The sequence below is a fragment of the Geospiza fortis genome, unplaced genomic scaffold (genome assembly GCF_000277835.1).
Source record: "Geospiza fortis unplaced genomic scaffold, GeoFor_1.0 scaffold381, whole genome shotgun sequence".
Lineage (NCBI taxonomy): Eukaryota > Metazoa > Chordata > Aves > Passeriformes > Thraupidae > Geospiza > Geospiza fortis.
In genome coordinates this window covers 4637958-4651429 of record NW_005054348.1, presented here as the reverse complement: position 1 = coordinate 4651429, position 13472 = coordinate 4637958, and the positions used below count along the sequence as shown (strand labels likewise).

The following is a 13472-nucleotide window of genomic DNA, read 5'->3' as shown; positions in this document are numbered from 1 at the left end:
GGGGGGGGGGGGGGGGGTGTCCCTATTCAGCTGTTTAAAATTTATTTTCTACTTCAGCTGTTTCTGACAAGACAGGGTATCTTGAATTAACCATGTCAAACTTAGGAATGCTACAAAATGGCATGGAGTTTCATGCAGCTCATGTCTTATAAATCTTCAAAGCCCTACTCCGAAGAAGTTATCTTTCCAATCTTTAAGTGCATCTGGTATTTCTATCTGAGCTTGTTCAGCTCAGATAGAAATACCAGATGCACTTAAAGATTATACATGTGAGGGGAGCACACCTTTTCAGGAAACACCCAGTAACCTGAATTTGCCTGAACACCTTTTAAAACTATCCAGCAAATTCAAATAATTCCTCCTTTGGTGTCCTCACACCTCCCAGCACTGTTTCAACACATGCATGAAAAACAGGAAAAGGAAAATCATAAGAGCTCACCCCTACATTTCATCTGAATAAAATCCAGCTGGTGAATTGACTGCAGTAAAGGTTCACTATCCAGAGTCAAGTCAAACTCAGCAGACACTTTTGGCTCCAAGGCTCCTTTGACCCACTGTTCCTGAGATACCTGAACACGCTTGATTAAAGCATCTGAAATCTGAAAGAGAGTATCAGGTTTATAATGAAATGGCAGATGCACACATTAGAAATGACAGAATGCCTGTCAGATACAGCACAAAGGAAAAAGGATTAAGACAGCAAAACAGATGAGATGGGATCTGGACGTTTTGGGGTGAGGTCCATTTATGTTGCATCCTTTCATCTTGTCTTTTCAAAATAAAGCTCATATTAGGCTAGGAAAGTAAAAACTGCATTTATAAAGCCTGTTAAGATTATGTTGTGTGTCATGCCTTTGAATGCCACATATAATTCTGTACTCTGTTCTCTGATCTGCACGGTCTACTTTTGCTCTCCTGTTTAAAAAGAAGTTGCACAAAGAGAGGCTTAAATGTTTGAGTCTCTCCATTCAGCAGAGATGATTCAGTGGATGAAAGCTAAAGGATTAAAAAATCAGATGTTAGGGAAGGTGTATATTACTCACAGTGAGGGTGATAAATTGTCAGATACATTTTCACATATATGATGGATTTTCTATCATTACATCAAAACTGAAGTTAATTTTTAAAGCTTTGCTCTAGCTCAGCCCACAGACAATCAGGCCAAAAGTCAAACTAAAAGGATCACAACAGACACTTCAGGAAGTTAAATCCTGGCTCTGTGGAAATCAATAAGCTCAACTGTCCTTGAGTTCAGTGAAGCTGTCATTTGGGTATCAGGAGTCCCTGACAGTGAACCTCCTGTAAGCCACAGAGAGCAGAATTTTTTATGGGTATCACAGAGAAAGTTTTCCTTTGTTGCAGGAATTTGGAAACTTTTCCTCATTACTTTTACTGAGGACACTCCTCTCTGAGCCCTTGCATCAACAGCTCCCTATCAGTCTGTGCAGTAGGTGGAGGAGCATCCCACAGCCTCCTGCAGCCTCGGAGTCACTTACTGGGATGCTGGATCCCTTGGCCATGTCCCAATATCCTGGCTGCAGGAGTAGTTGCTCAAAGTAATGCAGTGCCTGAGTGTCTGCTGGCTGTCTTGAAAGCATCATTAGATTAACCAGGAAAAAGTAAAAACAAAAATGTTTTGTGTTTTTTTTTTTTATAAAGGGGGCTGCAAAAACTGAAGCCACAGAAGTTACAGGGAAAGTAAGCTGAAAAGAAAGTGAAGTACATATCTAGATAGGCAAGACCCAAAGGTTTTGTTTGTCCTGTAGTGCCCAGCCAACAGCCTGTTAAAATCTGTGTAACCTTGAGATTAATCTACACCACACATTCCCCTCTCCTGCTTGAGACCAGACATGACAGTAACAATCAGTCTGAAGTGTTAATAGGTTTAGGTTGGCTAATTCTCATCCTGTTTTTAGGGATGCTCTGACAAACCCTTGACATTCATGCATTCATATGTGCAGGTCATTTTGTTTGATGTACCTTTCTTTTTAGGCAATAAATAGAAACCACTAGGGCAAAATAAAGTTATTAATAAACATATAAGAATAAACAAAGCAAAATAATTTACATGAAAAAAACACAGTTATGTTTTGTCTCATCAATAGACATTTTCACTGTTTGCACCTAAGAAGCAGTATCCTGCAAATTAAGGCAATTATTGTCTAGGCCATGTTTTGCAAAGAAAAGGTACCTGGAGCTGCCACAGGTCTTGATGCAACAATCTCAGCGAAGCAAAGCTACATGCAGCCCCTTCAGACTAGATTTCCTTACAGGGGAGGTGCTGAAAGGACTCTTTTACACAGCAAAGCAAAGGGGAGAAGCACAAGGGGGAGAAGTACTACTCTGTTGAGTCACAGACCTCTCCAAATAAACCAGAGAGCTCTGTGAGGCCCTGTGTTGGGTTTCTCAGATGAGAATAAAATAATACTCTGCAAAAAGCTATCATTAACTGCATAGCATCTTTTTCTCATCCTAGATGGACGGGCTGGCAAGAAGAAAGACATCAGGATGGTGTGACCACTAACCCCCCACCTCAGTCAGGGTGCAGCAGTTAAAGCCATCTCTTTGCTGGGACACTCATGCAGTCACCAGGCTCTCTGAGTTTTTAGACAGTGCTTGCAGGAGTTAAGGTGAACCTGCCTTGGAGGTGGAAGGGGCTAATTAACAAAGCCACACATTTTTAGACTTAGCTTCAATGATTTTTTTTCCCCAGAACATTAGGAAGAAAAATACCTGTAAAAACCCAGAGGGATCATTTTCTTTGATAACTTCTAGGCAGTATTCCATAAGCCCTGTTGACTGGCGTAGCTTCAGTGTACAGTGATTTATCTGGTCCCAAACAACCTGGAAAACAAACATCAGTACAGTTCTATGACTGCCTCAGCTTGCAGTGAATTGTATAAAATTATTCCAGAAGAGACAAGGAATGGGAGAGTGTGTTAAATCTATGCTTAATTTAGCTGCCATATGGCCACTGCTATATCTCCATCAGCTTCACTCACTTGCTCTGTATTGTAAATAGCGATAATTAGCTTGGCAAAATGTTGTGCACAGGGAATCTCAATTTTCAGAGCAGATTAATTTCTCAAAGATTAGGCTTGCTTGGGGCAGAGAGGGCACAGAACATGTCTCTGCATTTGCAGTGTTCACATTTCCAGTCACACTTTCACTAACATCTGAGCTTTTAAAAAGTCCTTCACTTTAGAGGCAAACTGATGGAGTGGTTTCTCACAGATCATACCCTAACATTCTCTTCACAATTTATCATTGAACCTGCTCTGCTTAAGAACACATTGCTGGAATTAAGAAATAAAATAGCTGCATTTCATTTTTCCAGATTTTGGCCTCGATTCTGCTGCCACATGGCTGTGGACTAGGTCTAGCAGCACTGTGTTCTGTAGGACAACTCGTGATAGCTATGAAGTGCAGGGTTTGCTGTGCTGTCAGCTGTATGTCCTAAGTGCTGGCTCTTGTTAAGCAAGCTGAATGCTGATCTCAGGTGAATTTTGTTAACTGATACGTTAGATAATCCATTTCACTTTTTCCTTCTGTTTTAGATACTTTAATGTGAATGGCACCATAGTACCTCAAAATCACATAAAGATCAGCATTTTAAGAAATGTGTCTATTTAAATATTTTTTGACTGCCGCTTTGTACAACCAGTTTAGATTTCTTCTTGCCATCTCCTTTTACTGCATTTCTTTAATATATTTGAGTAGATCATGTATTTCTGGAGGTGGCTTACCTGAATTTAAAGATTTGAGGAGATATCAAAATCACAACGGTTTACTTGGGCAGAGGGTGCCAAAATCCAAACCACACAGAGGTTTCACTGATAAGCACCTCTCAAAAGATAGCCCCAAACCATAAGATAAATAAAGATTGATGACCTGATTCAACAAACTGCTGAAGTATATCCATCATTTAACGTGCGTAGCCACAGTTCCATTAAACTGCTGAACTGGAACCTGCTAAAGGAACTTTATAATTTGGTCACTAGGAGATTTCATTGTCGAGGGGAACTTGACAAACCACAGCAGGTATCTCTCAGCAGCTGTGCTGAGCTGATGAGAGGAGTGCTCACCTTCAGCTTGTGCTCACGCTCCTTGGTGACCTTTGTGAGCAGTTTTGCCTTTTGCCGCGTTAACGCATCGACCAAGGCATCGCACTGAGCCACGAGACAGGCTTCGTAATCCAACCCGTTCTCCTGCAACGAGGACAGAGTCACACACATCAGAGACAGCACCGTTTGCAGCTTAAGCTATTGCTCATACCTGCTTTTCTGCTCAGAATATATTTCCTTTCAAGACCCTCAGCATTTTTGTTGCCTTTCTGATTTCATTACAGCTGTACCAGTAATAGCTGCATGCTGTAAAATGAAACAATAATATGCCATGCCACAAATGGTCTTATTTAAAATGGTCTCCTTTAAAATCATTATTTACTTTACTGGCACTTTCCTGACAGCAGATGTAGTACAACATGATGTAAATGCTAAATGTAACATACACAGTGCATACATACATAAGAGGATTCTGCTCCAATCTGTTTTAATTATCCCACTGTAGCAACTTTAAAATCACTGGCTCTGTACCACAGCAATTAGAACAGAATTATGGACCAGAATCTGGTCTACTGGCTTATTACAAGGAAATTAATGAGGTACAAAGCCCTAAGGTTTGTGTATTGCTTTGAGTACTTTTTATAAAATAGCTAGCACTTGGCAGTGGAGCTATGTACTTGATTAGCTTTTAAAAAAAGAGGGAACTTTCTATTCACATTATGGTAAAATTCTTTGCTAGGCAGAAACCAGCATTAAGTATACAACACTGAGCCTTTAGTAGGCTCTGGGAACAATTTAGCATTACATAAATTCCTGGAACTGCTTCTCTAGTACCCATTCAAAGGAAGACTCTCCCTCACCTCCTCTGCTCAGAAGGAGACTAGAAGGAGAAAACTTTCAAGCTCCTCTTCCAAGCAAATGTTTAGGTGTGCTATCAGTTTTCCTCCCAAATACCCCAATTAAAAAAGAAAAAAATATCATTAAATGTGAAAAGATTTTAAGCACGTACTGAAGGAGAAGTGCCTTTTTGCTAAGACATTGTGCTCCCCTAATTCATTATTATCTCTTAGCTCTTTAGCTTTCCTCTTATTTTCTACTCATTTGCTTTGTCTTCTTTACTTTGAGTTCAAAATTTTCAGCACTGTACTCCCTTCTCTCACTGTGACCTGTGCATCCCATTCTCCAGCCAATGGAGGCAGGGTCAGTGTTCCCTGGGGAGCCCCAGTGCAGTCCTAGACCTGCCAGCGAGATGTGGGCGGGGGTTTATCCAGGGCTGGGGAGACACCAGACGGCTCAGCTCCTGCTCACAGGTTTGTCTTAGACTCTTCCTGTCTGCATCTCCCCCTCCTTGGCTGGTGTCACTCCCAGCTCCCCCTTAAGCCCATTTCCATCCCGTTACTCCTGAAGTGCTGCTTTGTGCATGGAGCCTGAATCAGTCGGTGGCTGCTGCAGTGCATCGTTCCTTTCTCTCCTCATTTTCTGCTCTCACATCAAACAGGGTGTTTGGCTATATGCCTCCTTCAAGTGAGAAAGTATGAAATTGTTACAGCAGATGGGAAAATGGGAAAATCAGATCATGACAGCAACAAGGAGAAGCAAGGAAGCAACAAGAGCAATGAGAAACAGGCAGTATCTGAAAAGACCAAGAGATATAAAAGTGATCTCAGAGACGAGAAAAGCATGAAAAAAGAGGGGTAACAACAGATCTGCAAAGCAGGGAAAGGAAAAATAGATTATGAATTTGCAAACTGCCCCAGGTAAGATGAAAGCACAGTTCCTGGTAGCTCTGGCAAACTCAGAGAGGAGATAAAGAATGTGGGTGGCTGCCTGGTCTGCAGTGCATTGAGACAGGATAATAAAATCTACATATTGCTTGCTCCTTTGTGTAAAAGTATTACTAAAATACATTTTTGCTGAGGGGTAAATGTCCATATGCGAGTGTGGCAGCCGTCATAAGATTTCTACTGTAAATAACCTGCTCTGAGAGATGTCTGGCTACAAACCTATGCACAAAGGCTACATCTGTTCCCCCACAAAGTAACAGTACAAGAACTGGTTTTGTCCAAACGTCAAAAGGCACAGACTGGCTCATGAAACATCTAAACCCTTTCCCCTCGAAGGGTGTGGGTGTACCAAACCTGACTACCAAGAGCATTCCCTGATACGTGCTATCACCAAAGGTGGCTCGAACATTGCATGAGAGGAGTGCAATTTGTCATGGGAGAAAACCATTCCAGGGAGCTCCTTAAGGGTTAAAGTGTGTGAGTGATCATCTTGGAGCCATGTCCCAGTCTTGTTTTACTTAGAAATACAATATGCAGCTGATTAGTCTTGCTGTTTTGGTTTGCTGAAATTTGATGTTTCACTCAGACTCAGGATGAAGATCGCCTCAACATATGAGTGTCGGATTCAGATTTGTGCCCAGACTTGGCTAAATGTTAGAGGGTACTGCTGGATAAAATTTCCTCTTCTGAGCTCTCATCTAGCATTTTAAGCAACAAGCAGCATCAAATAAATGGCCTGGTCTTTTGATCCAACTGTAGCAGCTCCCTTATGGAGAGCAATTTGGCAGTGATTTTATTGAAACACATTAAAGGATTTTACAGCATAGTCATAAATAGTCATAACAGGCCACTTCTAGGTTTCAGGAGGGAAAAATACATTTGTAATGGAGCTAGATGACTCAAGAAAGATTGGTGATAGACTACCATTTTGGATGGGTTATCCCATCCTAAAATAGCTGTTCATACCTACAGGAAGAAATGCTCTCTAGAGGTGCCTGTCTTTTCTCCTTGGACAGTGAAAGTTTAAATGAGTAGACCAGCTGAGCTACATAATTGTTAAATGGGTAAGTCAGCTGAGAGAAACCTCACACTATAGCCAAAATACAGCACATTACAAGTGCCAGTCAGTGGCTTTGCACCAGTTTCTTTCATTTAAATGTCCTTTAATTTTACCAGTTTCTCATTTTGGTGTGTTACCTTCCCCACGTGGCTGTGGAAGACTGTGAGGATGCCTTGTTAGGCTGCCCTGAGGCAACCCAAGAGCTTGGGCATCCCTTGTGGCATGAAATCATCCTCTGAGGTTTTAGGTGGAATACTTTAATGAATAAATAATAAACTTTTTGAATTTCTGCTTGGTTTTCCCTTACTAACTAGCACAGGACACAAGTGTCCCCTCCTGGACACTGCTCAGCCCAAACTAGAGTGGCACATTTCCAGGTACACTCCACAGGGCCAGAAGGACCTTGAGGTTTGTCTGACCTCCAGCACTGATGAGTCTAAATTTGATTGAAATTAAGGCTTGTGTTATTTTGGGTTTGTGCCCTCAATTACTGCACTCACTATGAGCTCTTTTTCTGACTATTAAATCTGGACAATTACAGGCATGAAAATAACTTACGCTCCAATAAATGACACATTGATTTAGCAGCAGTTCCTTTTTTTTTTTTTTTTAGTAGAATATTCCTGTATTTTTGAGTATGTGTAGGACATTCTTACAAGTACTGTAATAGGCAGGCTGACTGGATTTTTTTGCAGAAATTAGTGCATTTTTAGGAAATGTAAGATGAAAAGCTAGCAGCACATTTTGAATGTGCTAAAATGCGAATTTATCCTAAATGCCGAATTCAAGCAATTGCAGTCAGGAAGGAGCCTAGAAGCATGACTAATGGATTCAATCAAACACTAATCAACACAGCTCAGATGTCCAGTATTGAGTATCAGCTCTTTGCAACAAACAGCAAACAATCTAGAAGCTAGGAGGGGCTTGCAGGCATTATTTGATGAACAATTTTACCTAGCAAATCCATTCAAGAAAGGTCAGATGATTCCAGGAAAGATGAGAATAGCATAGGAAACAAAGTCATCAAATAAATTATTCACTCAGTTCTATTGATTACTGTATTATCAACACAGATTATATTTTACAGTTACCTGGATCTGCTGCAATAAATTTTTCAGCTGAACCAAAAATTCTTTAGCTTCCTTTGCTTTATCTGAAACACCATTTAAAGCCTGAGACAACTGTGCCTGCAAGGGAGAAAAAAGGATGAGAAAAAAGAAAAAGTTAGTGATAAAATGCAAATGTTTTTCTCAGTAATCCCTGGATTTGATTATTAATAATGTGCAAAAAGGGTTACATGTATTCCTAATTCCACGAAGTGTTTCTGCTAGAAAAGAACAGTTAAGATTTTTACTGTAATCAGATTTAATGAGGGTGAAATATGCATGTGGGGGCAGTCAAGTATTGTGTCTGCACGTTTCACTTTATTGCAGCAACTTGGTAAGTCAAACACCTTTTTATAAAACAGCTACCCACGTTTATAAGGAGGTAGTAGTCTTACACTTACACAGTAGCATCTGTCACGCTGAAAAATCCCCAAGTGCTTTCCAAAATGACACTTCTTTTTCATCCAAGTCTGAAATCTTTATAAATGTGGTAGATCCTACCAAACCTGAGATACACTAGGACTTTAAAGACAAATCTGCCTTCTCAGACTTCACAGTAATGTCCCTTGGGGCTCCAGTTTCCCATGCTCCAACTCAACAAATGGGTGAATGTTTCTGCAAAAGCTAGAAAAAACCCTTCCTCTAACTTTTGACTGGTAAGGCACATAGAATATGACTTTTTAAAGTCCACACTCTAGGCCTGACCTTCCCTTTCCTCAGCCAACACCTGAGATCTCTAAGCTGAGCCAGAGGCTTGTCGATGAACTTCGAGGACAGGAAGGAAACAGTGGTTTTGCCCCTGGCAGACCCAGTGATGCATTTTGGGGTCCCAGTGCTCTTAGCTGGAGGACCATGACTGTGAGAGTGATTAACTCCCAGTCGGCCCCAAATTTGTGCAGGATTTGCTACTCCAGATGGATCCCTGTAAGTCCAGGAGCACCAAGAGGATTCACGAAGTGTACTCAAAGAACTGGCTGGTGCCATTGCAAGGTTCTGCACCTGGGATGGAGCAACTCTGGACATATGTAAGACTGGGGAACAAGAGGCTGGAAAGTGGCCCCTTGAAAGCACATTAGTGCTAAAATCTAAATGAGAATATGCTTTACAAAGTTCATTCATAACAAATGTAAAGGGAAGACACACTACTGTGCCTATTTCTCAATATTTGAATCTCTGCTATCTTCTTACACAAACCCTTGTAAATGCACAAAAACCTGAAATGATGATGTTTGATATTAACACTACAGGAGGCCACAGAAGCAAACTCCAGGTCCATGAAAAAATCTCTGTTTTCTGTGAGATCAGACAATCAGGACTTGAGGTCAGTTCTGCACAGGCTGATCATGTTTGCCAAAGTTTGAAGTTTTTGATCACACTTTCTGTTCCACTCACAGGGCACATCTGAGCCTTTGATTTGTCAAGATGACATAGAACAAGGTTAAAGCAGCACATGATAAAGCAGCTGGGGCGTAAGCACGAAAGAAATACGTGGCAGAAGCATTATATTCTCTGTCATTGACTGTCCTGACCAAATTGTCCCAGGGAGGAAAGGGTTCCTTTCTTTCAAATCAAAACCAATGTTTGGTCCCAACAAAAGTAAAACCTCCACTTTCCCAACATCTGCCCCAGCTCTCAAATCATCTCAAAGTTCATTTCTCCAAATCAGAAGAGACAAAGGCAGCATGTGGGCATTCCAGCAGCGGTAGAAAACCACCACAGATGAATTGTAAGCAGCATATATACCAATGGCAATCAGCACAGTCACTCCTGGCACACTCCCATCACAGAGAGCTGCAACAGAAACTCAGCCATGTCACTGTCTAAAGGGCTCATAAGCAAATTGATCTGTTCATTAAAACCTGTGGTTGCATTAACTTGACTGCAGCATGAAGCCAAGAAGAAGGCCAGATTTCCATTTGTGAAACCCACTTAGAGATAATAGCCTTGTTTTTCCAAGCATTTGTAAAAGATACCTTGCAAATCAGAGGAATTTAGTCATGCGCTTCTCATTAAAATCAAGTGGAGCTACATGACTAAGCCCCCAGTAAACCAACCAAGCCATAAAAAATGCCCTGTACACCCAGAGCAATCTTTCATACCACAGAAATATTTATTGTAAGCCAAACTGAGATGTAACAAGCTCCATTGACTGGAACAATTAATAACTCCTGACAAACAGTATTCCACCTGGTGTTATCCTCTCTTTAATACCTGGGCTTGCAACCAATAATCTGAGGGCTGGAGATAGATACCAAGTTTCTATTTCCACCAATTACAGGAACACAGAGATGACAAGGGTAAGTAATTGAACCCAGATGGGCAGGGAAGACCTCTGAATTCAGAAAATGAACCAGATAATGGCCATGTCCTTTTTCAACCGAACAGTTCATGCTCATTTAGCTTGCCTTCCCTCCATCTCTCTTTAGCAGCAGATTGACTATTGATTAGATAAGCTTGTCCTGGTGTTGAATTCTCATAGAGCCCACACGTTTTTGGGAACACAAGTCTTTAGGTCAGGAAATAAAAGCAGGCATGAGGACTCCTACCCTTGCCTGCCTGCCTGCCCTTCACAGACGGATCCAGCTGTGGGTGTTTTCAGCATTTTGGTACATATGTATAGTTAAGCCTTTAGAATAGGCAGAGCTGAAATGTGTCTCCCATCATTCCTCACATTTATAGGTCTGAAGTCCTACCTAAATGTGATTACAGTACCACTGTACTTGCTAAGAAGACGTGAAAGGATTAAACTTCAGCAGAAGACCAAGAGTTTTTCTAAATAACCTTGAACTGCTGGTCCAGAGGCACTTTTCAGGCAAGTGAATATAATGAAGTCCAGCTAAACCAGGGGATTTTCATAGATTTGTGCAATTGGAACCTTGTTGTCATTTTACACCAATTTTACTTTGTAGAAGTACACACAGGAGTGCAATGGGGAACCTGCACCACTAACAGGGGCCAACCAGTCCAGTCCAGCTTTGGTACCAGCAGTACAGCTGAGAGGAGGGGCACATTTCCCTGCATGGCCTGCAGCACTGCCTGGACAAGCTTTCACACTCAGTAATTTGCCACTAGGTCACTGTCACAAGGTCCAGACAAAGGAGGAGCCAAACAAAGGGCTAACACAAGGAAGGCTCCTTGGTCTAAGAACAAACCTTTCAGCTGCCTCTACCAGCTATGCCCAGAGCATCTGCAGAGAACACATGAGCCCTAAATTACCTCTGGCATGCCAGTAAATGTAAGTAATTTATGGTTTGGCCAAAGTAACTGCAGGTAATAAACTCATAGAAATTGCTGTATCAGAGAACTATTTGTAAGCAGAAGTATCTAATTCCAAAACAATTTATCTGCGTGAATGTGAGATGATGATTTAGGCTGCCTGGCTATACAGTTCCATTATATTTACTCTGTGCCAAGCACATTTTTCTGGGAAATATAATATTCACAAGAGCATAATTTCAGAGTCCCCAAATTACTTAATTTTGAGGGTGTCTTTTCACTAGAATTTTGACATTGATTGAATATGGAAATCAAGAGAAAAATAATGTTCTGTGATACCTCAGTCATAGAAAAAAATGCAGTAAAAATACCAGCCAAAAGGGTTTTTTCAATATTTGACAGTAGGAAAGAGACAAAATGATTGATTCTGAACTTTGATTAGACTGGACTGTCATGTTCCACAAGGCATCAAACAGTTTTAACTCAAGGTAGACCATAGTACATCACAAGCTGGTCTCTCGTGCCCTCCAAAACATCAGCCACACTTGAACTGTGAACTCAGACCCTGTTCATCAAAACAATTCTGCTCAGAAGTGGATTCTGACACTGGGATATGAACAGCAGCTGCAAATGTTTAATCTGCAAGAGAACTTCTCTGCACAAGCACTCATCATGTTAGGGAGGAATGACGGCTGAGCTGCTGGCAGAACATTCAAACTGAAACACCTCCAGAAGAAGTTTGTCTTTCTTCTTGGATGGGTCAAAAAAGCAGATCACCCCAAGGGGCATCTTCTTTGGATCTTAAAATAGAAAGTCATTCTTTTGTCTTGCCAAACACCTCAGCCTATCTTGTGCTGAGCCACTCCATGGCTGAGGGGTGATGACACCAGTCTTGATTTTGACCTTTCCTGCAGTGTCTGAAAGGATCTCTCTGTGCTTTCTTCACTGCTATCTGCAAGCAGAGAGTAAAAAGAAGGGAATCCAGCAGCCAGCAGAGCTGGTCAAGTGCTCTTTGCACAGCTGTGGGAGAAGTCCTTTAACCCCAATACAGCAGGAAGCTCCAAAAGATTGTCCTCAGCTGTCAGGTATTGAAGTCCCCTCTCTAAGTTCATATGTATGAACTAATCATTATTCCAGGATCCATCATTCTCAGCAAGAAAGAACTAACTTCATACATTTTTTCAACTTCTAAGGACACATCTTGCTCTTTATTCACATGGTTGCAAAGCCTTCTTTTTAGCAAGGAAAGCACGACCAAGTGACCCACCAGCTCTCCCAGACTTCACTAAACCCCTGTGTAGCCAAGCAAATGGTTCTGACCTCTCCACAAAGGAATCCAGGGAGGGGTAGGGAGCATCACTTGCAGGGAAGCATGAATCAGACAGTGACGATATCTGAATCAGAAAAGGTTTTGCTTATCCCTAGTCCTTGTCTACAATTCCTTATTTATCTTTGTATCATGAAAATCCCTCCAGCCATTACTCCTGGCTTCTTTGGGAACTGAGTGGGAGGAGACCTCTCTAAGGCCCAGGAGAACACCCAGTGTCAATGATCATCTGTACCATGCTTTCTTGTCCAAAACACTTGGGTGGCTGTGGGCCACTCTCCCTCGTTGGCACAGAGTTGTGGCAGCTTGCACAGAGTCCTGGATGAAAGGGAGGTGGTGAAAAGAAGGAACAACCACCCTGTCTCCTCACAGGTAGCTGCTGCCACTGCGAGAGCATGGGAAGGCTGAGGACAGGATGGCCAAGGATCCTGTGGAAGGCAAAAAAGTTGCTGAGATGGACTTGCTAATTCCAGCTATCTGCCTGAGACCTGGTGGAACCTCAGTGGTCAAGGTGAGGCCAGCACCAGAGGGTGTCTGGGTTTTCCAACCCTGACCAGAGGCTGCGGGCGTCAGCGGGAAGTCAGGAAGGGCCAAAAACCTAAGAGCAACATTCTAAAGGGAGAAAAGTCTGAAAGGATGATGGACATGAAGGACCTCATGTCCCACAAACTGCAACCCATTTTTGGGGCATTGGGATGAACAAACCGCAGTGCTGAGCATCACCCCAGCTCCCAGCCGGCCGTCGGGACTCACCTTGTGCTGCTTCCACATGGCTCCCAGGGCCTTCACGTCGTGCTTGTTGTGCTTGCCCTCCTCCAAGCACTGGTAGCAGACGGGGCTGCGGCAGCTCACGCAGTACATGCTGTAGTTCTCCAGGTCGTGCTCGGCGCACGTCGGCAGCTTGCGGCCGCCGCT

General features: G+C 42.2%; 1 protein-coding gene across 1 annotated transcript in view; it reads right to left on the bottom strand.

Annotated features, from left to right (window-relative positions):
* The window catches only part of TRIM67 (tripartite motif containing 67), a 42388-nt gene that overhangs the window by 25742 nt on the left and 3174 nt on the right, over nucleotides 1-13472 (bottom strand). The window contains exons 3-7 of the mRNA XM_014307911.2: nucleotides 13311-13470; nucleotides 8000-8095; nucleotides 4086-4208; nucleotides 2734-2844; nucleotides 446-599 (exon numbers count right to left, since the gene is read on the bottom strand). Coding sequence (XP_014163386.1) covers nucleotides 446-599; nucleotides 2734-2844; nucleotides 4086-4208; nucleotides 8000-8095; nucleotides 13311-13470 — 644 coding nt within the window. The remainder of the gene's footprint in view (nucleotides 1-445; nucleotides 600-2733; nucleotides 2845-4085; nucleotides 4209-7999; nucleotides 8096-13310; nucleotides 13471-13472) is intronic.